The 26,771-nt window shown below is 41.3% G+C and overlaps 1 protein-coding gene and 1 pseudogene across 1 annotated transcript in view; one reads left to right on the top strand and one right to left on the bottom strand.

Moving 5' to 3' along the window:
• Positions 1-26,532, top strand: part of NEU1 (neuraminidase 1) — a 56,515-nt gene extending 29,983 nt beyond the window's left edge. The window contains exons 5-7 of the mRNA XM_085883270.1: positions 29-211; positions 1,580-1,799; positions 24,871-26,532. Coding sequence (XP_085739396.1) covers positions 29-211; positions 1,580-1,799; positions 24,871-25,091 — 624 coding nt within the window. The 3' untranslated portion in view covers positions 25,092-26,532. The remainder of the gene's footprint in view (positions 1-28; positions 212-1,579; positions 1,800-24,870) is intronic.
• Positions 20,064-21,403, bottom strand: LOC147027104 (uncharacterized; annotated as a pseudogene).
• Positions 26,533-26,771: the final 239 nt, after the last annotated feature.

The raw sequence follows: 26,771 nt of genomic DNA, 5'->3' as shown, positions 1-26,771 counted from the left end.
GTAAATAAAACCACCTTTTTCTATTCAGAAAAGGTTTGAACCAAAGAAAGGACGGCTGATTGTCTGCGGACATGGAACGCTCCCTAGAGATGGTGTCTATTGTCTACTGAGTGACGATCATGGGGTGAAGTGGCGCTTTGGTGGCAGCATGAGGGGAATTCCTTATGGACAGCCAAAAAAGCGTGGAGACTTCACACCAGATGAATCCCAGGTGAGAGCTTACAAATGGCTACAACCGAGTGGCAGACGAGTAAACTGGGAAAAATATGAATCTGCAAATAAACATATAATTTTTCCATAAAATATTTATTGATATTGGTCATCTTTTAAAAAATCCATATATTGTACAGGATGTCGTGTTTATCCACATTTGTTCATACATTTTATCTCCTGATGCACCATGATGGTGATTGTCTTGCATGGCAGGTATTGTCTTGCGTAAGAAAGGTTGTACAGCAACTTGGTTTACCACAATGCCCTTGCTACTCAAAAGAAATCCATAAAGCTGCATGTCATTGCACCCTTTAATTGGTGGTGCAATTGTGCTGTTACAGTCCAACATGTATGGAGGAAAACCAAGGAGCCCATCACATAAATTGAGACCTACCCACATTATGTCAACGTGAGTCATCGTCTTTCATATGCAGCGCATGGCTGCAAGTAACATCATTGGTTTGGAGAATGACCATGGTGCTGATGTAACACACCTTGTAGGTTAAGGCAGGAATTTTGTAATTTGTTCATCCATTCATCCATCTATTGGGACCATACTCTAGGCAGAGCATTGGTGCTGCTTAAGCAGTCTCCTTGGCTATTGGGCACAATCCTGGACAGGTCACCACTCCGACACAGTGTACCAGCAACCTCACACTCATTTTGCCGACCTCGGAAGGATGACGGTGGAGTCAATCCCACCCGGGATTAATTCAACAGGTGAGTGGCAATTGAACTTGGGATCATTAAGCCAACACCAGGCATAATTTGCTCTTGGTGCCCTGGATAGCCTGCCTACTCTTTGCAAAGAACACCATGGGACCTTTAATGTCTACCGACTTATACTGCCAGACGGGACACCCAACAATGTCCAGTCGAGATTCAAACCCAGGCTCGTGGAAGGTTCAGAGATGAGAGCGTGTATCTCTTGGCCATCCTTTCAGTCCCAAATGTAATTGACCTGCTTGTAAAACATGTAAAAGCTCCATGTCTCGTTTATATAAGCACAGTGTTACTGCGCCCGTGCTGCAACCAACACCGAGGTACGACCCTTTCTCGCCTTGAGGCTGATTTGCTTGTACGGCATCAACTTAACGGATTTCTATGCAGTTATAAAAAGTTTCAATATCGATGCAATGACAAGCTGCCCTGCCATTACCAAACACACCATGCAAGCCTGAATTTCTCCTTGCCTTATCCAAAATGCCTCCTCAAATAGCATGCGATGTTTGTTGTGGGGGTCGTTTGTGATTCTAATGAGTAGAGATTTAACAAACGTGGCACACTCTCGTTAGCAGAGACGATGCCATCAACACAATTGAGAAATGCTCAAGTGACCTTTGTTGAATGGATTATGTGCTTACAGCCTTTTGAACTGCCGGATGGTTCGGTCATTGTCAACTCGAGGAACCAGAACTTCTACCATTGCAACTGCCGAGTCATAATGCAAAGCTTTGATGCAAGCGAGACATATCCTTTGGATTACCTTAAGTTTGACGAAAAGCTTGTTGACCCCGCGGTTGCAGCAAGTGCAATGTTCAAGAATGGAGTGGTTTTCTTCACTAATCCTGCTACACCCACCAAGCGTAAGTGTAAATTACCTCCACCCATCATATTCCCTCAAACATTTCCCCTCTTTTACTTTGACACCCTTACACCCAAACCACCCAATTCTTCCCAACACTTGACCTGCTCAAATTTTCTGTCACCAAAAGGCACAAACTCTCTCATTTCCTTATTTTATTTCCAACCAACGCAAATATTTGATAATTCTACCACCATCTCCCTTACCATGTCATTGATGACTCACCAAACATTGACCATTGTACTAAAATTCTCCTCGTGCAGGAGTTTTTAGATGTACTGTTATATTCCTTTTGTTACCTGCTTTATTTCTTCGAGATGTCAGGTTCAAAGAACTCCCTGATACAGAGGGAAACATCCCCCTTTTTGCATTCAAAGATTAGGATCGTGGAAGAGCTAGAACGCAGAATGGATCAGGATGTAACACAGCAAAACGAACGAGAACGACACTCGGTAGAGTGCATACCTCCTCCAGGCTGAACAGTTTGTTTTGTATCCCACTGATAGGCCAGAACTCGATTCAGACCTGAACCAAAATCGAATAAGCTTGTTCTTGTCACCTACCCAAATCATCCACCAAATTTTGTCATAATCGGTCTGTAACTTTTTGAGATATCCTGCACACAGACAGACAAACAGGAAGGGTTGAAAACATAACCTCCTTCACCTTCGGTGGTAGAGGTAAAAATAAGTTGGCATGGGTCAAGTGTCCGATCGAAGTGGGGCCGCCTGGTCCCCGGCCATTACTGCTCACAGTTATAAAGCGAGCTTCTCGTTATTATTGTTGTTGTTATCAGACTCCAATTGTCATGGTGTTGTCAACGTAAACAGTTTCATCTCTCACAGCCCATACTTTTGACTAATCTGTCAAAACATTTTGGAGTGTCTCTAAATTGGCATTTCCTTTCGACATGGAGGTATCGTGCACATAATTTATACAAAAATACAACATTTGCTTTGATACTGCACGTGCAGCATCGGAACCCTCACCTATCCCTCCCCCCATACCCCTTCCTTTTCTTTCACTCGATCATTACCTCACCTCTTGTTGCACCTAAAGGACATGAGAACGGCTTGAAAACATTGCACTCTGCTCATTGCTCACAGAATGACGAATAGAGAGCTTCGTGCATGCCTGTCTCGGCTGCCATCTGCCACCGCTTACCTTCCATGACTTCTGAACCTGCATTTAACTGCCTGATATGTTGACAGGCGCGTGCACACAATTGAGCTTTTAATGACTCAGTCTGTTTACGAAATAGCATAAATCAATGCGCTTATCTCTTTTGCTTTCCATATATTGTCTATTGACCCAAAGTTCACCATCCCCTGAGTTTCTGACCCAAAGCTTTTTTTTACTGTGAAAATAATGTTTTTTTTGTTTTGTTTTGTTTTTACATTTGTGTCTTTGACCCAAAGAGTTATTCCCATAGAATGATTGGTTCAGGTTGCCACTAACAAAGCAGCTTGCATCTCAACGACTTCATCTCTGTGGCAGTAGGATCTGATTGTAAATTCACATCCTATTGCTTTTGAGGCAGGAAATAATTTCACACGTGCATAAACCCAAATCTGAATCTTTCTCCACCCTCCCCCTACCTCCCCCCACTCTACTGCCACCCTTAAACCTTATCCTACACTGGTTTATGCTACGAGTGGGCCCGTTCGTCCATTGGACTAAATTTTCATTGGTCTTCACGACCTTATAATATACCTGCCTGCCATACTGCATGAGCATTAGCTTGCCTTTCATCAAGCCGAGATGAACTTGGGCCAGTGCGGGGATTATACATTCGTTATTATCATTACAAAATGATACGAATATTATTATTATTATTTTTGTTAATATTATTCATATTAATTAATATACGCTTTTGTACAATGTTATCATTGTTTTTTGGGGTTTTGTTTTAGGTCATCTCTGCCGAGATGACCTAATAAAGCCGGACCAAATGTCCGTCCGTACGTCCGTGAACAATTTTTCTTTCCGATCTTGATGAAACTTAGTATGTGGGTAGAGGTCGATGAGTGTTGCACAACGATATAACGTTTGTCCGGGTTCAAGGTCAGGGACGAGGTCACGAGGTCACGTAAGTTATAAAAATAGCCATTTTCAAAACCTATCTAGTCTGCCATTCTACAAGATATTCGGCAACTGTTTATTGATTATGATAGTAAAAAATATTATCTTGTATCTAACCGAACAGATTTTTGAATTTCCTTCCCATTTGATCGTCATGTGATCTGGAAGATGGCCAAAAACGCCGATGCGATTCACAAAGAAGGAAGGAAGGAGAAATGAAATATAAATATAAAACACATTTTTAGCCTTTTTAGGTCATCTCTTCGAGCATGACCTAATAATATTGGTGTTGAGAGAAGAGGTGACGGTCCGTCCATCCGTTCACAATGAAGTTGAAGCAGGAGATCTGGTCATTTGTGATCCTGATAGAGGTCGATGAGACGTACACGATGGTATGACTTTCAAGGTCACCGAAGGTCAAGGTCAAGGTCACGAGGCCATTGAAGTTGCGAAAATGACGATTTTCAAATTCTATCTCCTCTGCCATTTCTCAAGCGATCTTGAATTTGATTGTTGCAAATGAATCTCTGGGACAATATCTAAATTTTGATCGGGCCGGATTTTTGATATTCGCTTTCGTTTTCATGTTACGTGACTTCAAAGTTGGCAAAAAATGCGAAAATGACGATTTTCATGCGAAAATGATGATTTTCAAAATCTTTCTCCTCCGACATTTCTCAAGCGATCTTGAATATGATTGTGGCATATGAATCTATGGGACAATTTCTAAATTTTGTCGGGCCGGATTTTCGATATTCGCTTTGGCGTCACGTGACTTCAAAGTTTGCAAAAACTGCCCTACCTTCAGGAGGCTATATATTTTCTCGCAGAGATGACCGTCACTCCCGCACGGGGGTAATTTTATATTTATACTTTTTCCGCCGAAGGTGCAAAAGTTTCAAAACCCGAAATGTAAACGTCGGCATGTATTTTCAAAATATAATTTCGTGCGCGCGCCAAAATGCCGAGTCATCTTTAACCAAACTGCGTAGTAGAACTGCGCAGTCGTCCGGTCATGGCATCTGAGCAGTGGCCAGCGTGGTTCAGATTGACTGTGGTTTCTGGGGCGAAGGTGATTGTTAAGAAGTATGTTGGCGGTATAAATTCGAGTGACTGTATTGGTGATTTCATCATGCAACATCTTGACAACGAATATTCTGGCCGAACGATTGCATCAATTCAGTGCATCAGCAGGGAGAATTTGCAGGCTCCTCTCGATCGTGCCGATATCTAACATAATCACCGGCGGACACAGGGCTGCAGGCTGTGGGGCGAGGCCATGGATCTCGGATGAGGGGATAAGTGATAAGTGATAAATTATGCTGCATGCTTCGGGCTTTCTGATTAATATATCAATGAGTACATTCCATAATTAATGAATTAATAATTAATGAATCTGGCATACAAAATGTTTTTTCATACCTGACATGTTACTTTGTGCAGTGTCACGAAACTTCTGTGGAATTAATAATTAATGAATTTGCGAGCTGTAACGATTTTTCAAACGTCAATATCTCTATAAATAATTGACCAATTTTCATTCTGAAAGTTGCATTATAATCAGTGAAGAATAATCTACAGGATTATCATAATCTCCGAGAGCTAAGCCTATTTTTTCGTTTTTTTTCTACAACCGGAAGTGAAATGTCCCCAGAGAGTGGACGGACCGGAAAACCACGTATTGCACTTACTGGTGATTCTGATGTGTTAATCCGGGTACTAAATGAGCAATACATATTTATTAATTATGTCATTAGTAGTATTATCCTGGTGTATCTCTGTGAACTATTTCAATCTAAACGGTTAGTTTGGACTGTTTCGCGGTTACCTGAACTGAACTTTGAGAACTTGTGGTATTATAGAGATGACCGTCACCCCCACACAGGGGTAATTTTTGTAATTGGAATGTCATGCCGTGGAAGGACATATTAAGCTGCTCTATCCACCATAGCAGGACGTGCGTTTAAAATATGGGAATTCTTTCATGTTCTTTGTAGTTAATTAGCCTCATCAACTAAGAAGATCATGATGATCATTTATGTGTATCACATTCCACATCAGAAAGCTCCGGTACAACTCCACAAAAAACATGCGCACACACAGAGCAACTTTCACGCCACACACATACGTGTACAGTGTACACCCACACATATGTATATATGTATAAGTATGTATGTATGTAGGCACAGGGTGGCCATAAGGTCTGGAAACATTGGCGAATATATATTATAAATGGTTTGTTGACATTACATTACAATACATGATATGTTCAATGTGTTGTCCCTCATGAGAAATGCACAGTTCAATGCGCTGTGAAAAATTGCAATGAATGTGGTGCATTGATGCAGCATTTCCATCAATCCCTGCACATGCATACATGATGCGTTGCCTCAGATGATTTGTGTCTGATTTTCACTGAATTAACCTGCGCCTTCAGCACACCCCAGAAGAAGTAATCAAGGGGGTTCAGATCTGGTGAGCGTGCAGTCCACTCCACAGGGCCACGTCGTCTAATCCAGTTATGGAAATTATCATCCAACCATTTCCTCACCACTCTGGCATAATGGGGTGGTGCACCATCCTGCTGGAACCACTCCGGGTGACCTTCCCCTAGCCCGTCAAGTGCTGGCATTAATCGGTCAAGTAACATGATCAGAAACGTCTCGCCAGTTACGTTATCTTCAAAGAAAAACGGTCCCAAGACTTGTGCTCACGACAGGCCACACTACACCGTTACTTTCGCTGCTCCTTGTTGTTTCGTAGGGGAAATCCATTGCGGATTGTCTTGCAACCAGTACCGCATGTTTTGCTTGTTCACCTCCCCGTTCACATAAAAAATAGCTTTGGCGCTGAACAGCTTACAGTCTTCAGTAAAGCGGGCGTTATTTTCCAAGCGATCCAAGAACCATGCACACATTTCTATACAGCAGTCAGGATCATCCTGGAATACCTTTTGCAGGACTTGCATCTTGTACGGGTGAAAGTTATCCACCTTGAGAATATTTTGGACAGTACTGTGAGGCCACCTCAGTTCCATGGATGTCCGGCGAGTTGACTTCTTCGGGCTGGCTATTACCTTCACTATGACAGTTTCCTTCACCGTCGGATATGGATGGTCAATGGTCATCCAGAACGGAATTTGTCAATCCCTGCTGCCTGTATCCTTGAATTTTTGAACCAGCTTCCCCACTGTGCTATGGGAGACGGCAGCTCTTCCAGGATGACATGCGTTAAAGTGCTATGCTATCCGTCGATATGACCATCCCTCGGGTCCGCTCAGCAGTATCACCTCAACGCGTTCGTCTTTCGCCAAGGACATCTTCAAACTGTAACAGAATGACGTAATATTATCTATGTTTTCAGACTTTATGGCCACCCTGTATATAAATAATTACACACACACACACACACACACACACACACACACACACACACACACACACACACACACACACACACACATACTGCGAGACCTGGGATGGCTCCATTCCATCTTCTGAAATCCACAAATGGAGACAACAACCAACAACACACACACCTCATCCATTTCTATTTAGGCGATAATATTGTTACGGATTCGCGCCCGCCGGCGTGCTGACGGCCACGTAACTCGAATCGCGGCACGTCGCCCACCGGACGGACAATCCAGTCGTGACCCTCTCGGACTAACGCCGGGAACCAGTCACGGGTGGACCTTTCGGTCTCACCGCGATCGAGCCAATCAGCCCCCGCGTGGGATAGGGTTGCTCGCCAAATTCGACCTACCTAAGTACCCACACGGAGGGTAGGCCGGGCAATCGCACCTCGCCGCAGGTCGACTTCGGACACGGGCCACTTAAGCGACCCGTTCCGTACTATCGGGATAACCGAGCGGTGTTATCGTCGGCCTCGACGGTTCGATTAATTATCGGGCGTATTCAGCCCACTACCAACCCTTTACGTGAAGCAAGATGAGGATTCAATGAAAGAAATGACGAAGCGAAGCGGGAAACAGTTCAACACAAAGCACATTTATTCGCGATGAACGGAAAGCACACATATTCAATTCCACCAAAAGCACATAGAAAAGGAAAGAAACACAATGCAATTTTACACCAAAAGCAAATGCGACAATGCAGATCTAATACCGATTACGCGAGCACACGGCAACACTTATACAATTTTACTTCACAGACGGCGCCGACAACACACATTCCCAAAAACAAAAGAAAAGAGAACCCTCAAGGATGAGGCAGGCCTGAGGCCGGGTCGGGCCTACCCGTCTGGTGATGAGACGCGGAGCGGCGATGGTGCCTCAACTCCGCGGGCCTCGCGGACAGTGTCTGGTAGGGGGTGGGAAAGGGGCCCCCTTGGTCGCACTATCTCAGCGCGGGGGGAAACAGGAGGGGGTTGCTGATGCTCGGGGGAAAGGAGGATTTCTACTCTGCCTCGAGTCCCGCGACGAGCGTCTCCACCCCGACCAGGTTGCGCCGTCGGCCTCCCTGGTGTGCAGCTCCCGGCACGACGCGAGCACCCCCTCGTCTGCCCTCGCCGCCTCTCCACAGCTCCGTCCCCTTCGCTCCGACTCCAACGCACACGACGACGACCACCTCCTTCTTGCTTCTTCTTCCCAACTCCACCGACTGCGAAGTCTTAACTCTCTATTCTTGACGAACGCGGTCGCTTATATAAGCCCCGTGGCTTCGCTTTTGACCCCCTGCCTTCGACCTTTCACCTCGCTCCCCATTGGCCCGAGAAAAAGTGGGCGTGAATGGTTTTTGATCCATAAATTTGCATATAGCGATCGCCCTCCAACGCCCTGGAGGCGGGGCCAAATCGCCCCTCGCTCACCGATTGGACGGAACAAAAGTGGGCGTGTGTCGTTTTTGATCCGTTTTTGAAGTGGAAAATCCGTGGTTTTGTACACGCTGTTCGGCGCGCGCCCTGCACGAGTCCAACACCGGTACCCACAAGCGGCGCAAGAACGGTGGCGATGCGACGGTTGCGAGGTGTGACGTGAAGCGGCGCCGCGGTGGGTGGTTGATGTTGTGGTTGGTGGTGGTAACAATGGCGGTTGGTCCAAAATAAAGATAGTAAAAGAAAAACGGCTATCCTGAAGAGTCGCAGCACGCATAAATGACGTATTCCCACTAGACAACGGGTTTGGGCCTAACTACACATATACTTACCGAGATATCTCACCTAAGGGACCTGAATGGTGGTTTGCGAATTTGGTAACCACAACAATATATACATGTAATTTCCATGTGTCTTCAGCATTGTACCCACTCTGAAGAGCCATGATAATATACAGTGCCCTGCAAAAGTATTCACCTCCTACCGATAATGCCATATTTAGATGAGTTACGAATTATGTATAAATATTTTTTTCCAAATGAACTTTGTTATTAACCTCCGCCATCTTCGAAGATGGATGGAGGTTACTATTTTCACCCCTTTCTGTTTATTACTTACGAAATCTAAAGATTTCGTAAATATATTGATGACTTCCGTTTCTGTTTGTTTGTTTATTTGTTTGTTTGTTTGTAGGCACGATAACTCGAGAACGGAAGAAGCGACCAATGTCAAATTACACCACGTGATTTAGGAGGGTGATGGCTAGTGCTGATTAGATTTTGGTCAAAATCGGTCAAAGGTCAAGGTCCCGGTGAGGTCAAATATTCGATTTTTGATGGTTTGGTACAGAAAACTCGAACGGAAGAAGCTACCAATGTCAAATTAAACCACGTGATTCAGGAGGCTGATGGCTAGTGCTGATTAGATTTGGGTCAAAATCGGTCAAAGGTCAAGGTCACAGTGAGGTCAAACATCCAAAACATTCGATTTTTGATGGTTTGGGACAGAATCATCGGAGAAACTTCTGGTTTGTATCGCTACCTTCTCAAGAGACAGCTTTTATTAGACAAGGTCAGAGGTCAAGTTGACGATTTCGTAAGTACCAGTCTATGACTGCTTGTTTGTTTGTTTGTTACTTACGAAATCTAAAGATTACGTAAGTATATTGATGACTTCCGTTTGTTTGTTTGTTTGTTTGTTTGTTTGTTTGTAGGCACGATAACTCGAGAACGGAAGAAACTACCAATGTCAAATTACACCACGTGATTCAGGAAGGTGATGGCAAGTGCTGATTAGATTTTGGTCAAAATCGGTCAAAGGTCAAGGTCACAGTGAGGTCAAATATTCGATTTCTGATGGTTTGGTTCAGGTAACTCGAGAACGGAAGAAGCTACCAATGTGTAATTACACCACGTGATTCAGGAGGGTGATGGCTAGTGCTGGTTAGATTTTGGTCAAAATCGGTCAAAGGTCAAGGTCACAGTGAGGTCAAACATCCAAAAAATGATAACTCGAGAACAGAAGAAGCTACCAATGTCAAATTACACCACGTGATTCAGGTGGGTGGTGGCTAGCGCTGATTAGATTTTGGTCAAAATCGGTCAAAGGTCAAGGTCACCCTGAGGTCAAACATCCAAAACATTCGATTTTTGATGGTTTGGTGCAGAATCATCGCAGAAACTTCTGGTTTGCGTCGCTACCTTCTCGAGAGACAGCTTTTATTAGACAAGGTCAGAGGTCAAGTTGACAATTTCGTAAGTACCAGTCTATGACCGCTTGTTTGTTTGTTTGTTTGTTTGTTTGTTTGTAGGCACGATAACTCGAGAAGGGAAGAAGCTACCAATGTCAAATTACACCACGTGATTCAAGAGGGTGATGGCTAGTGCTGATTAGATTTTGGTCATAATCGGTCAAAGGTCAAGGTCACAGTGAGGTCAAACATAATTCCGTAAATTCATGTGGAGAAATGGAGTATTTTTGCTTCGCTCGACGTTACGAGTTCGTTTTAACTTCGATTTTAATTTTGTCTTCAGTTTTTGCGATCGCTTAGGACGATTAAAACTCGGTTGTCGAATTTCTGGTAAAAATCGGATGTTTTCGAGACGTTTTAAGATTGTATGAAAAATATTTCACTCAACGCGTCACTGGTCGTCCCATGATGCAGTGCGCTCGTGCAGACGCGTCGTTGAGTGACGTTAAGGTTTTGCGTGGAGAAATGGAGTATTTTTGCTTCGCTCGACATTACGAGTTCGTTTTAACTTCAATTTTAATTTTGTCTTCGGTTTTTGCGATCGCGTAGTATGCTTAAAACTCGGTTGTCGAAATTCTGGAACAGCGATGAATAACTGATATATATAATAAATAATAATTCTTTTATCAGATTCTTCTGAAAAGTAATACACCTATTATCTGGCATATCCTGCTGGTACTGAATCACTTTTTAAAAAATAAAAACAAAAAAATGGAATTCTTATAAGAAATCTAGTTTTTGTCTGGGACTCATTATCTGCAAACCACAGTGTTAAATCGTAGACCACAATGAATTCAGAATTCAAGCTCCCCTTGGGCTTCTGACTGATTCATGCTTTTATTAGACAAGGTCAGATGTCAAGTTGACGATTTCGTAAGTACCAGTCTATGACTGCTTGTTTGTTTGTTTGTTTGTGAACAGTATTACGGAAAAACTCCTGGACGGATTTCGACGAAACTTCGTGGGGGATTAGATGTGGTCAAAGGATCATGCCATTCGATTTTGGACTTGGTCCAAAATCCAATATGGCCGCTATGGCGGCCATTTTGAAAAAATATTTGAATTTTTGTTTTTGCATTTCTACATGTTTGAAGTGATTTCCAACCCCGAAAAAAAAATTGTTAGAGAAAAATAAAATAAAATGTTGCAACTTTTTTTCAAAAAAATTTCGATTTTATTTGAAAATTATTTGAATTTTTTTTTTTTTTTTTGCATTTCTACATGTTTTAAGTGATTTCCAACCCCCCCCCCCAAATTTTTTTTTTACCCCACCTCCCCCCAAAAATAGAGAATTTTTTTTTTGCATTTCTCCATGTTTTAAGTGATTTCCAACCCCCCCAAAAAATTGTTACCCCCCCCAAAAAAAATTGTTAGAGAAATTTTTTTTTTGCATTTCTACGTTTTAAGTGATTTCCAACTCCCCCCCAAAAAAAATTGTTAGAGAATTTTTTTTTTTTTTGCATTTCTACATGTTTTAAGTGATTTCCAACCCCCCAAAAAAATTGTTACGCCCCCCCCAAAAAGTTGTAAGAGAAAATTTTCTTTTTTTGTCATTTCTACATGTTTTGTGATTTCCAACCCCCCCAAAAAATTTAGAGAAAATTTTTTTTTTGCATTTCTACATATTTTAAGTGATTTCCAACCCTCCCCACAAAAATTTGTTACCCCCCCAAAAAAAAATTATTTTTTTTTTGCATTTCTACATGTAAGTGATTTCTAACCCCCCAAAAAATTGTTACCCCCCCAAAAAAAATTGTTAGAGAAATTTTTTTTTTGCATTTCTACATGTTTTAAGTGATTTCCAACTCCCCCAAACAAAAAATTAGAATTTTTTTTTTTGTATTTATACATGTGTTAAGTGATTTCCAACCACCCCAAAAATTGTTAACCCCCCGCCAAAAGAAATTGTTAGAGAAAAAAATTTTTTTTTTGCATTTCTACATATTTTAAGTGATTTCCAACCGCCCCCAAAAGAAATTGTTACCGCCGCCATTTTTTTTGCATTTCTACATGTTTTAAGTGATTTCCAACCCCCCCAAAAAGTTGTTACCCCCCAAAAAAAAATTGTGAGAAAATTTTTTTTTTTGCATTTCTCGCTTTAAGTGATTTCCAACCCACCCCCCAAAAAAAATTGTTGTTCTCACCCCCAAAAATAGATTTTTTTTTTTGCATTTCTACATGTTTTAAGTGATTTCCAACCCTCCCCAAAAAAATTGTTACCCCCCCCCAAAAAGAGAGAAAAAAATTTTTTTTTTTGCATTTCTACATATTTTAAGTGATTTCCAACCCCCCTAAATTGCTTGAGAAAAAAAAAATTTTTGCATTTTTACGTTTTAAGTGATTTCCAACCCCCCCAAAAAAATTTTCCCGACCCAAAAAAGAAAGAGAATTTTTTTTTGCATTTCTAGATGTTTTAAGTGATTTCCAACCCCCCCAAAAAAAATTACCCCCCACCCCAAAAAAATAGAAATTTTTTTTTTGCATTTCTTCATGTTTTAAGTGATTTCCAACCCCCCCAAAAAATTGTTACCCCCACCCCAAAAAATAGAATTTTTTTTTGCATTTCTACATGTTTTAAGTGATTTCCAACCCCCCCAAAAAAAATTGTCACCCCCTCCCAAAAAAAATGTTTGAGAAAATTATCTTTTTGGCATTTCTACATATTTTAAGTGATTTCCAACCCACCCCCCCCCAAAGAAATTGTTTGAGAAAATTATTTTTTTTTGTATTTCTACGTTTGAAGTGATTTCCAACGCCCCCCAAAAATTGTTACCCCCACCCAAAAAAAATAGAGAATTTTTTTTTGCATTTATACATGTTTTAAGTGATTTCCAACCCCCCCCAAAAAAAATTGTTACCCCCACCCAAAAAAAAAATAGAAAATTTTTTTTTTTGCATTTCTACATATCTAAAGTGATTTCCAACCCCCCCAAAAAATTGTTTGAGAAAAAAAATTATTTTTTGCATTTTTACGTTTTAAGTGATTTTCAACCCCCCCCCCCAAAAAAATTGTTCCCCCCCGAACAAAAATTGTTGTAGAAAATTTTCTTTTTTTGGCATTTCTACATATATTGTGATTTCCAACCCCCCCAAAAAAAAATTGTTACCCCCAAAAAGATTTTTTTTGCATTTCTACATGTTTTAAGTGATTTCCAACCCCCAAAAAAATTCTCCCCAAAAAAAAATTGTGAGAGAAAATTTTTTTTTGCATTTCTACATGTTTTAAGTGATTTCCAACCCCCCCCTCCCAAAAAAAGGGAAATTTTTTTTTTGCATTTCTACGTTTTAAGTGATTTCTAAACTCCCAAAAAAATTGAGGAAAAAAATTATTTTTTTGCATTTTTACATTTTAAGTGATTTCCAACCCCCCCAAAAAAAGTTATTACCCCCCCCCAAAAAGGGGAATTTTTTTGCATTTCTACATGTTTTAAGTGATTTCCAACCCCCCCAAAAAATTGTTAGAGAAAAAAAAATTTTGCAACTTTTTTTTGAACAAAATTTAGATTTTTTTTTTTTTTTTTTTTGCATTTTTACATGTTTTAAGTGATTTCCAACCCGCCCCCCCACAAAAAAGGCTGGAGATAAGAACTATAACTCTGTCAGTACTGTTGACATCATATTTAATGAATAAGATATAAGGTTCACTTGAGTGACCCAGCAGTATTGGCGGTGGAGGTTTTCCACTCTCCAGAGTGCTCCCCCTCTAGTTAACCTCCGCCATCGAAGATGGACGGAGGTTACTGTTTTCACCCCTGTCTGTTCGTTACTTACGACATCTAAAAATTTCGCAGAAACTTCTGGTTTGTGTCACTACCTTCTCGAGAGACAGCTTTTATTAGACAAGGTCAGAGGTCAAGTTGACGATTTCATAAGTACCAGTCTATGACTGCTTGTTTGTTTGTTTGTTTGTTTGTAGGCACGATAACTCGAGAATGGAAGAAGCTACCAATGTCAAATTACATCACGTGATTCAGGATCGTGATGGCAAGTGCTGATTAGATTTTGGTCGAAATCGGTCAAAGGTCAAGGTCACAGTGAGGTCAAATATTCGATTTCTGATGGCTTGGTTCAGATAACTCGAGTACAGAAGAAGCTACCAATGTCTAATTACACCACGTGATTCAGGAGGGTGATGGCTAGTACTGATTAGATTTTGGTCAAAATCGGTCAAAGGTCAAGGTCACAGTGAGGTCAAACATCCAAAAAATGATAACTCGAGAACAGAAGAAGCTACCAATGTCTAATTACACCACGTGATTCAAGAGGGTGATGGTTAGTGCTGATTATATTTTGGTCAAAATCGTTCAAAGGTCAAGGTCACAGTGAGGTCAAACATAATTCCGTAAATTCATGTGGAGAAATGGAGTATTTTTGCTTCGCTCGACGTTACGAGTTCGTTTTAACTTTGATTTTAATTTTGTCTTCGGTTTTTCCGATCGCTTAGGACGCTTAAAACTCGGTTGTCGAAATTCTGGTAAAAATCGGATGTTTTGGCGACGTTTTAGATTGTATAAAAAATATTTCACTCGACACGTCACGGGTCGTCCCATGATGCAGTGCGCTCGAGCAGACGCGTCGTTGAGTGACGTTAAGGTTTTGCCTGGAGAAATGGAGTATTTTTGCTTCGCTCGACGTTACGAGTTTGTTTTAACTTCGATTTTAATTTTGTCTTCGGTTTTTGCGATCGCTTAGGACGATTAAAACTCGGTTGTCAAAATTCTGGAACAGCGATTAATAACTGATATATATATATATATATATATATATATATATATATATATATATATATATATATATATATATATATATATATATATATATATATATATATATATCATGTCTTTTATCAGATTCTTCTGAAAAGTAATACACCTATTATCTGGCATATCCTGCTGGTACTGAATCACATTTTTCAAAAGAAAAACAAAAAAATGGAATTTTTATAAGAAATCTAGTTTTTGTATGGGACTCATTATCTGCAAACCACAGTGTAAAATCGTAGACCACAATGAATTCAGAATTCAAGCTCCCCTTGGGCTTCTGACTGATTCATGCTTTTATTAGACAAGGTCAGAGGTCAAGTTGACAATTTCGTAAGTACCAGTCTATGACTGCTTGTTTGTTTGTTTGTTTGTGAACAGTATTACGGAAAAACTCCTGGACGGATTTCGATGAAACTTGCTAGGGGGATTAGATGTATTCAAAGGATCATGCCATTCGATTTTGGACTTGATCCAAAATCCAATATGGCCGCTATGGCGGCCATTTTGAAAAAATATTTGAATTTTTGTTTTTGCATTTCTACATGTTTTAAGTGATTTCCAACCCCCCCAAAAAAATAGTTAGAGAAAAAAAAAATGTTGCAACTTTTTTCAAAAAAATTTCGATTTTATTTGAAAATTATTTGAAATTTTTTTTTTTTTTTTGCATTTCTACATGTTTTAAGTGATTTCCAACCCCCCCCCCAAAAGAAATTGTTAGAGAAATTTTTTTTTTTGCATTTCTCCATGTTTTAAGTGATTTCCAACCCCCCCAAAAAATTGTTACCCCCACCCCCAAAAAAATAGAGAATTTTTTTTTGCATTTCTACATATTTTAAGTGATTTCCAACCCCCCCCCAAAAAAAATTGTTTGAGAAAAATTTTTTTTTTTTGCATTTTTACGTTTTAAGTGATTTCCAACCCCCAAAAAATGATTCCCCCCCCCCCCCCAAAAAAGGGAATTTTTTTTGCATTTCTACATGTTTTAAGTAATTTCCAACCTGCCAAAAAAAATTGTTGGAGAAAAAAAATGTTTGCAACTTTTTTTTAAACAAAATTTCGATTTTTTATTTTTTGCATTTTTATATTTTTAAGTGCTTTCCAACCCCCCTGCCCCCCCCCCAAAAAAAATGTTGGAGAAAATAAGTATAACTGTCAGCACTGTTGACATCATATTTAATGAATAAGATATAAGGTTCACTTGAGTGACCCAGCAGTATTGGCGGCGGAGGTTTTGCACTCTCCCGAGTGCTCCCCCTCCAGTTAACCTCCACCATCGAAGATGGACGGAGGTTACTGTTTTCACCCCTGTCTGTTTGTTTGTTTGTTTGTGAAAAGTATTACGGAAAAACTCCTGGACGGATTTTGACAAAACTTGGTGGGGGGATTAGATATGGTCCAAGGATCATGCCATTAGATTTTGGACTGGGTCCAAAATCCAATATGGCCGATACGACGGCCATTTTGAAAAAATATTTGAATTTTTGTTTTTGCATTTCTTCATGTTTTAAGTGATTTCCAACCCCCAAAAAAAATTTGTGAGAGAAAAAAAAAACAAAATGTTGCAACTTTTTTTCAAAAAAATTTCGATTTTATTTGAAAATTGTTTGAATTTTTTTTTTTGCATTTCTTCATGTTTTAAGTGATTTCCAACCTCCCTCCCCCCCAAAAAAAAATTGTTAGAGAAAAAAAAAATTTTGCACTCTTTCCAAAAAATTTCGATTTTTTTTTTTTTTTGCATTTCTACATGCGCGTCGATTTAGTTTAGTTTATTCAATCGTGGTTCAGTCGAGTCTGATCCGTTTTGACCTATAATGAATAGGATATCAGGTTCACTTAAGTGACCCAGCAATATTGGCGGCGGAGGTTTTGCACTTTGCCGAGTGCTCCCCCTCTAGTTCATAACTGAATAGATCAAACTAAACACTGTTATAGTTGAAGGAGGATACATGTCAGGAATACCTGCAAAAAACATGTACAAATCAAAATTCACTGGTTGTAAAAGTATTCAACCCCTTAGGTCAGTACCAGGTGGAAGCACCTTTTGCAGCAATGACTGCTCTGAGTGTTTTGGGGTAGGTCTCAACCAGCTTTCTACAGTGAGATGGTGAAATCTTTGCCCATTCTTCATGTGAAAATTGCTCGAGCTCTACCAGGTTTGATGGGGATCGTCGATGGGCTGCAATCTTCAAGTCTTGTCATAAATGTTAAACTGGGTTCAAGTGAGGACTTTGATTGGACCACTCAAGAACTTTTATTTTCTTCTTATTCAGCCACTCCAGTATGGCTTGAGCTTGGTCCTTCAGATCATTGTCCTGCTGAAATGTGAATCTCCGACCCAGTTTCAGATTCATGGCTGACTCAAGCAGGTTTTCATCAAGGATCCTCCTGTATTTTGCACAGTCCATTCTCCCTTCTGTCCTGACAGGCTTGCCAGTCACTGCTGATGAAAAGCAGCCCCATGACATGATGCTGCCACCACCATGCTTGACAGTGGGGATGTGGTTGACTGGATGATGTGCAGTGTTGTGATTGTGCCAGACATGACGCTTTGAATAGAGACCAAAAAGTTAGATTTTTGTTACAAATGACCACAAAACGTTTTTCCACATTCCTGCAGTATCATAAAAAAAATTCTTCTCAAACTCCATACGAGCTTTCCGATAAGTCTTTTTCAGTAATGGCTTCTTTCTTGCCACCTGTCCATCGAGGCCAACTTTGTGAAGGGAACGAGATATTGTTAATTGATGAACACTGATCCCCATCTCGAACACAGAACCTTGCAGATCGTTCAAAGTCATTGTTGAATTTAGTGACATCCCAAACCAGTTTCCTGGTTGCCCGGCTGCTGAGTTTTGGATGGGTTACCTAATCTGGGTAGAGTCTGGGTGGTATGATACATATTCTACTTCTTAAACATGGATTTCACCGTACTCAAGGAGATAATGAGTGAATGAAATCTTCTTGTAACCCTCTCCTGAACGGTGCTTCACCACTTTGTCTGACTTCCTTGAAAAGCTCCTTGGTCTTCATGTTTGCCTTGTTGGTTGACCAAGTGTGTTGCACCTTAAAACTTCTTAGAGAAGTGGTCAGATCAGGTCAGGTATGGCAGCGTGTGCCGGAGCAGCGCGTTGTTGCATCCACTTTCCGCCGGTACTCCAGTGGTCTCCATCTGGCCATCCCCCAGGCAGATGCCTGGCCCATCCCCATCTTAATATGCTGGTCAACCTGCTGCAACCATGAGGCATGTGGTCAGCCCATTGGCCTCCTCCACTCAGGAGGCTCCCTCGCTGAGAGAATCTGGTGAGCAGGATCAATGTCAAGAAAATGAGCCACATGTCCGTCCATACAGCGGCAGCTGATGCTCACGGACTATGTAGGTAACAAATCTCATTTGAGTCTCTCTCAGCAACCGCTCATTGGACACAAAGACAAACCAGCGATAGCCAAGGATTCTTCAAACAGATCCGGAACCAAAGGAATTAAGTCTCCATCTCGGATCCCTAGTCAGAGTCCAACTCTCATTTCTGGAGAGCAATACTGGAAGCACCAAGGACTTGAAGACTCAGACTTTCATCTTCCTGCACAGGTACCGACAGCACCACACCCCATGACCCAGTGAATCCGTGACTCGCAGGCTCGACCCAGCCGTCGGTTGACCTCTGGCTTAGAGCCAGCAGAGACATGAATATCACTGCCAAGGTAAGGGAATCTCTTCGTGACCTCAACATCCTCACCACAAACAGGTACAGACAGTATAGCAGCATCCAAGATGTCATTGAAAGCTGGACCTTAGTTTTTACACAGGAAACCCATAATCCCAGCATCTGCCACTCCTCATTCAGCACCTCGAGTGCCCCCAAAAGGATATCCAGAGTCTCCGCAAAGATGACTGCATCATCTGTGAAATCTAGGTCATAGATCTTGACATTCCCAAATGATGCACCACAGCTTGATCTCTCCGATATTCTCCCTAGAATCCAGTCCATACAAGTGCGGAAAAGTTTGGGGGGCCAGTACACACCCCTGACGAACTTCAGTAACAACTGGAAATGTCAGAGATTGTATCACCACATCTCACAGCATTCTCAGTACCAGAGTATAGTTCAGATATCAGATTGATCAGTTTTGGTAGCACTCCACAAAGACCAAGAATCCTCCAGAGGGCATCCCGATTCACTGAATGAATCATGCTTTGCAGAGATCAACATAGGCTGCAAGCAGCCCCTGAGGAAACGCGTCTGTGTTTGATGAGGACCCGAAGAGCAAGGATATGGACAACCATTGTCCTCTTTGGTGTAAAGCCTGACTGCTCTGGACGCTGGTGCTCAAGCAGATGGTGGCAAACCCCATCAATGATTTTCCGAGCAAAGACCTTGCACGGCACTGAGAGCAGCCTCACACCTCAGTAGTTGTTGCAGTCTTGGCAATCACTTTCCCTTTCCAGAGATAGTGGAGTGGCTTCGAGTGATAATCGTTACAGGGCAGACAAAAGCGCCAAACTTTGTACGTAGCTTCTTTTGGCCATAGGAAACAAATTTAGAAGGGGAGCCCTGATGAAATATTCTTGGTATGCGATCAGCGCAGTAAAATCCAAGATGGCCACCAACGAAAATTAAAAATCACATATCTCTGGTTCTAGAAGTGCTATCAACATAAATTTGGTGTCAAAATAGGGGTTTTTAGCGTCAAAAAACATTATTGTACACATATGAATGTCCTCTGCCAGCTTATTTTGTCATTATGACATATATGACTTCAAAAATATAACTTTTTCAATAATATATTAGTTTATTTATACAGCATTTCAATACATGTGTAATTCCTGAACAATATATTATGATATACAGATTCCCATATTATAAAGCTGCTGGATCAGGTTTTTGCTTCTTGTTAGAGCATGGATGTTCAATCCGATGTAGACTGGAAGTGGGGGCTCACGCTCTACAGTGTGCCGCGTGTGTGCATCTGGCTTGGAGGTTTTCTTCTTGGGGTTGAAGTATCTGGCTTGACCAATTGAGAGAGCTGCCTGAGATTCATGATGATCTTGATTCTTTAAGTTTAGTCCATTCAGGACCAAAGAGATCAAAGACTTGAGACTGGAAGGTATGGAGTTTTCTTAACATTTGGATGGAAAGCTTCCAAAAAATCTAAAGCTATCATGATTGAAAATGTCCTTTCTAATAATCATAGCTGCTTTACCCAATATGGCAGTATCTTCTGAAAAATCACGGACGTTGAGAGCGTCACTCAACATGCTTCTCATCCCTTATTTGAAAACAATTATGATGTACTTTCCATTTTGCTGCTCTTGGGATTCAGGGAAGTGCTGTAGCAATTTATCTTTTAACCTGGTCTCGTTTACACCCTTGTTAATGCCCATATCTTCAAGACGATGAACATAGAGGGAGTGGAGCTCAGATAACTTAAAGATAGCAATTCCAGATTCCACGGACTTTTCAATATAGTTTATTAATTCCAAAAACACTCTGCATTCATCCATTTTTTCATCAGTATTCACTGACATTTTGTTCTTTTTTCTAATGTGGCTGCGGTATCGATTTCTTAAATTTGTCAAACATTGCAGATGGTACTTTGCCTCAATTGCCATTAAGTCCCCTCCAGCAATCCTGGCTTGCAGTTTAGTGTCCTGCAACTCGGTCACAATAGTCCTCAGATTATTGTCAGAATTAAATGCAGAGTACTGATGCAGGTCACCTTCTTCATCCCCAGCTTCACAGAATATACACTTTTGCACACTTAATGGCTTGCGTTTACGGATACGTTTTGTTGTTTGAGTGTCCTCTGTAGTGCTATGTCTCTTTTTAGCTTTTGCCAACTTTGAATTGTTGAACTTTAAGTGACATGATTTATGCCATGAAGCAGAATTAGTTGCAAAGTCTTCAACATTACATGTAAACTGCAGTTTAACAGGGAGGGCACCAATTGCCTGAAACTGTGCAACATTTGACAGAAATTATGAATATGCATCTGCATTGTCACACTTTGGATCATGAGTGTTCAGAGGACATTTAAGAGATTCTGTTGTCTTTTCCTGGGATATTACACAGAGGTTCCAATCAAACTCCATCATGAAACATGGAAGAACGCTGGAGAGATTGAAATAACATGTTAGCCAATATTATATTTAACCATACCTTCACAATGACTATTTTCTAAAACTGAAATGTGTGATAGATGGATATTCTTCTTACTTTAACATCAAGGAATAGCCCTTTCAATATCCCATTCACCAATAATTAACTGAACCAATTCACCAATTAATTAAAAACTTACTTCTCCAGGAACACTCAATTGTGAGCCATAATTAGCAGGATCATAACTCCCCACTCACAATATACAATTAGATTGTGATGATCAGTATTATTTATATTACAGTAGTTGTTCATATGCAGTCTAAATGTATTATATTTTACAAAATCACTTGTTTTTATAATACTTTCAGCTTACTTACAATTAATGTTGGTCAACCCATCCTTGCATGTGTCAACTGTAACTTCATCTTGGGTGTGGTCGAGAAGTAGGTCACATGGGGTGTCATGAAATGTTATCACACAAACAAAAAGGCTTTAAAGACAATCCTGGCATTGAAGCTGTATGTTGAATAGCATTACTCATGTTTGTTTCTAATGTCCATCAGTTGTAAATTTGCTCATTTGTATTAATATTTCAAACTAGCGTTAATGGTATGCATTTGGAAAGCTTATCCTCATTATTTCTGACAATATGCATTAAGATAATCAATCTTTTTGATAAAAAAAATTCATTAAAATATTTAAAAAACAATTTTTTTTGCTTGAAATGCATAAAATCAAATTCCTGGACCCTGAAAACCCCTATTTTGACACCAAATTCATTTCAATAGCACTTCTGTAGCCACAGATATGGGATTTTTCATCTTCCTGGCGGCCATCTTGGATTTGGCTGTATATATCACATACCGTGAATATTTTATCGGGGCTCCCCTTAGAGATTTGTTTCCCATGTCCAATTGAAGCCTCATGCAAAATTTGGCGCTTTTGTCCGCCCTGTAACGATTGTCTTGAAAATTGACCCTAAGCCACCCCACTAAGAGGGACAACAAGGCCCCTCTTCCAGTCAGTTGGGATGATGCCTGTGTTCCAGGCAGAGCATAGAACTGCATACAGTGACATGAGTACAGTATTTCCACCAACCTTGAGAAGTTGAGCATGGATGCCACAAATCCCTGGAGCTTTACCCCATTTGAATTGTTTCTCCGCAGCCTATGTTTCCACAAAGGAATGTGGATCACAGTTGATTGGAGGGTCAGCAATATGGATAGCACCACCAATGAATGACATCCAAATCAACAGCTGGTCAGTCAGCCTGGTACAACCGCTCAAAGTAACCTGCCCAGCGAGCCTTCACTTCGGACTCCTCTGTCAAGAGCCCACCACCCTCCATTCTAACTGCAGTATACTAAGGGGCGGGCTTGGGGGAACACAATGCGCGGATTCCCCTGTAAGCAGGATGAGAATCACCTGACCACAGGTGATGCTGTACCCCCTCACAGATTCCTCACACATAAGCCCCCATGTCCACCCTCAGCACACCTACAGTTTTATGCCTCAACTCCCTCAACAGCTCAGCTCTGCGATTAAGCCTGGCACTGCGACTTTAATCAATGGTATCCAGTGTCCCTTGAGTGACAAAATTGTTCTTCGCCCTCCATTGAGTTCCAAGATATCCACCGGCAACATCAACGATGGTGGTTTTGATGCCTTCTCCAGGATGCGTCAAAGCACCCAGACCCCCCCCCCCCCAAATCCCCACTCAGCCTGTTCGCAAACTCCTCAGCTACCCTCTCTTCCTTGAGCTTGCCAACATCCAGCCTAGGCTGTGATGGTACCATTCTCCTGAATTTAAGCTGCAACTTCAGAGTTGCTACAACAAGTCTGTGGTTGGTATTGAGGAACTGAGCACTCTGGTAGACCCTGCAGTTCTGGATAATACTCCAGCGACCATCAATGAGCGCATGGTTAATCTCCTTTGCCACACTACCAGCGTTGGAATACCAAGTCCAGCGATGAGCCTGTGGGCGGTGAAACCTAAGACACCCAAAGTCCATGACTTCTCATCGAGTCAAGGAACTTTGTGCTATTCTGGTTTACAGTTCCAGTCCCATGGGGACCAACACATGTCTCATTACCATCCCTGTCAGTGCCAGTCGATGCATTGAAATCCCCCAAGACTCGAAGAGTATCTCGCCTTGGGCACTGATCAACCACAGACTCGAGCGCGTCATACCAAAATGCGTCCTTCACGGTGAGATCACTCACCTCAGTCAGAGCTTATGCAGAGACCAGAGAAACGACACCCAAGGAGTGACCAATCCCTCCTCTCATAATATGCTCTTTGACTACTGTTTACTCAATTACCATTGGAGTCAGCTTATTGGACACAACTACAGCAAGTCCTTGGGCATGGTAACTATCAGAGCGACCAGACCAATAGTAGGTATCGCCGCAATCTGGTCTCAGAACCCCAGAGAGTGCTGCAATACCGATGTTCAAATGCTTGAGCTCAGATGATAACAGAGACAGGTGATCATCCTCTCTTAGGGATAGGACATTCCAGGCACCCATCCGAAGGGACCACCTCAGGTTAACCCAAGGAGACCACCGTCTGATGGACGACACCTCAGCACCACTCCACCACACACCACTGCATTCTGACCCAGGAAGTTTACCCCATGCTTTTTCTGTCATCATCAAGTAATGGGGGGTCCCAAAAGCTTTGCCTTAATCTCGTCATCCGGTGAGCTGTCCTGCGAAGGGTAGCTGCACAGGAAAGACTCCCACGGAGTGGGTTTACAGTTTTCTTTACACTTGTGGGTTTTGTGGAATGAAGTGTTTTTATGGTGACTGGAGTGCAAATTCTGCCCCCAAGCTCCAAATAAAAAAGTAACCAAACTGCAGGAGGACGTCCGCAGACACAATTGCGCACTAGATATAGATGGCCGTTGGCTCACAAGGAGTTCCTCCGCCCTTTGACAGCTTTTGTTTTTAAGTCTGCTGGATGTGCATATCCATTCACCCTCCCCACCAGGAGACCTAGTGTGGGAGACAGTTTAGTCACTGACAACCGAATCATGAAACAGGTTAGTACAGGTGCACGTGGTACCTGCAGCAAGTCACAAATATAATCTTGCCTGACCTGGCAATAGTGGGGGGAGCTTAAGTTTTAAGTAAAACTACTGATTACATATAGGTGAAACCTTTTACACTTATTTTGTATCCTTTCAAACAAATAATTTTCTGCTGAAGTGATTTTGGGTTAATTAGGCAAAGGCGTTGAATACTTTTGCAACTGAGAATCATCTGATTTTCTCTGTTTATCTGACATTCACATTTTATCTGCATTTTTAAAGCTTTATCACTTTGGAGTAGCTTGTGAAGACTCCATATCTTAAGTTTGATTTGAAAGAATCATGAAATAAGCTCAGTTGGCATGAAAATGTGAAACTGTGTTAGGGGTGAATACTTTTGCAGGCCACTGGAGGTCACACCAATACCAAGCCATGACCGCGAAATTTGAATCGATATTGTGACTTGTAATTTTGAAACTCGTGCCGGTTGTATGACGTGCATTCCTGCCGACAGGGATCAATATGACCCTTCAGTGGAGTTACGACAATGGAACAACATGGCAGCCAACGCGGCTGGAGATATGGCGGGGCCCTAGTGCCTACTCCAGCCTTACAATGATGGAGAGAAACACAGATGATCTGCGCTTCATCTACCTAATCTATGAGAAGGGTTACAAAGACCCATATGAAAGCATCTCGTTTGTCAGGATCCACCTGTATGGAGGGTTGCTTTGACTTTCTTCCTCTTGAAAATGGAAATGCTTGAAGTTCCCTGCCTCTCCGTCACATCACCATGAACCTCCTTTTGACAGGGAACATTTTTTTGATGGATGCTTTTTAATTCTCTAGGTGATTCCTGCTTTTTCATGAAAAAAAATGTTGTTGATTCATGTCGAAATGTTAATTATTTTATTGATTCATTTAAATGTACTCTACCAATCAAGTTTTCTTTGAGTTGGAAAATATTTTCAAGGCCTCACTAAATCCACAGTTTGGATTGTTCTACTGGTCTCAAGGTGATATTAAACATGGTGGATTGAAGAACTGGTCTTCATGAAGGCTGGTGATGATCTGCATCGTCACACATGAAGAACAACGGAGGAAATAAACAGGATGCTAATTGAGATTGGGAAGTTGATGTTTCAAGCGTTAACTCTTCGTCGGAGAAAAACTAAAGCCAAGTCAAATGAAATAGTCTTTCTCTGAGGTCGTCGCAATAAATATAGATTCCTATCCACCAAACAACTACTCTGGCGTACCTTTTTATACCACCTGTTTCAGAAGGTCAGGAAGCTACAACATGATCGGCACCCGTTTATCTCTCCACGGATGGACCTTGCTTGCCTTCTGGGGAGTTCTATTCGAGTTTTCTGGTTGCTCGGAAAGCTTTACGTCACCTGATTGGGGGTTATATTTTTTCAGTTTTTGTCCAAGAACCTCTCTTCTATAATCCATTATTTTCATGTATTCCTCAAAGTCCGGCCTTGATTTGGAAATTTATTTGGGGAGGTGTAAACGAGGTTCGTGATTTGAGAGAGCCATCCGTGAATTCTTCAGTTACAGTAATAAGGGAAATCTTTTGGTTCAACATTGCGTGGGAAGGTGATCATACTTATGCCGATGTCGTTTTCTGAAATTAAAGTATTCTTTCCCTTTGGGACTGAAAACATGGATGTTCATTTTTACTTATGACTAAAATGGCAATTTTCACACCTTTTTTGCAGTTATTTCCTTTTTTTTCCTTATTTACCAGTTTCCTTTTTTTGTTTTGTGTCCATGTTATTTCCCAGACCGCTCTGAACCTTGTTGGAGTAACGCGTATAAAATCACCGATTGTCGGTCCATTTATGGACATTCAGTGGAGGTTGGCACATTGGATACTTGGTTTGAATGTTTTTGCACATTCTCTTCATAATGCCATTTTAACAGCTTGTCCGTTTGTAACCTACAGATCTGGAGCCCCCTGCCACTCATCCCCCCAACTTCTGTACAATGTCAGAAGTCGTTTCCGATGTTCCCCATGCTTGTGTTATTTTGTTGTCTCATGTTTTTCTTCTCGCATTGCATGTCCATGTTTTGGCATTTCTGGGAGAACCCTAGAATACATGCAAACTTTATGATGACCATCTCCATATTTTCAGTGTACAAATCCAGGAAAATAAAAACTGAACCTTTGGTTTTGGCTGTGATGGTTATAATTATTTATAGGGATGGTCTCAGCACAGGTTTGTTTAGTTTGCTCTTCATGTTCATAATGTAGAATTGCTTGAGGAAAAGTGTTTTGGTAAAGATTTTGTAAAGGGAATGGTTTTACAAATTCTTCTTTTTTTCCTCCTATTCCCAATGGTAGGGTTGTAATTTTGCTTGGATACCAGAAATGACTTGCATACTCTTCTTACAAGACGTCAGGGGATC

Source organism: Eptatretus burgeri, chromosome 5 (assembly GCF_056783735.1).
Source record: "Eptatretus burgeri isolate ZD-2024b chromosome 5, Ebu_testis_v1, whole genome shotgun sequence".
In the NCBI taxonomy this organism is placed as follows: domain Eukaryota; kingdom Metazoa; phylum Chordata; class Myxini; order Myxiniformes; family Myxinidae; genus Eptatretus; species Eptatretus burgeri.
The sequence above is the reverse complement of the archived record's forward strand: the minus strand, read 5'-3'. Positions and strand labels throughout refer to the sequence as shown.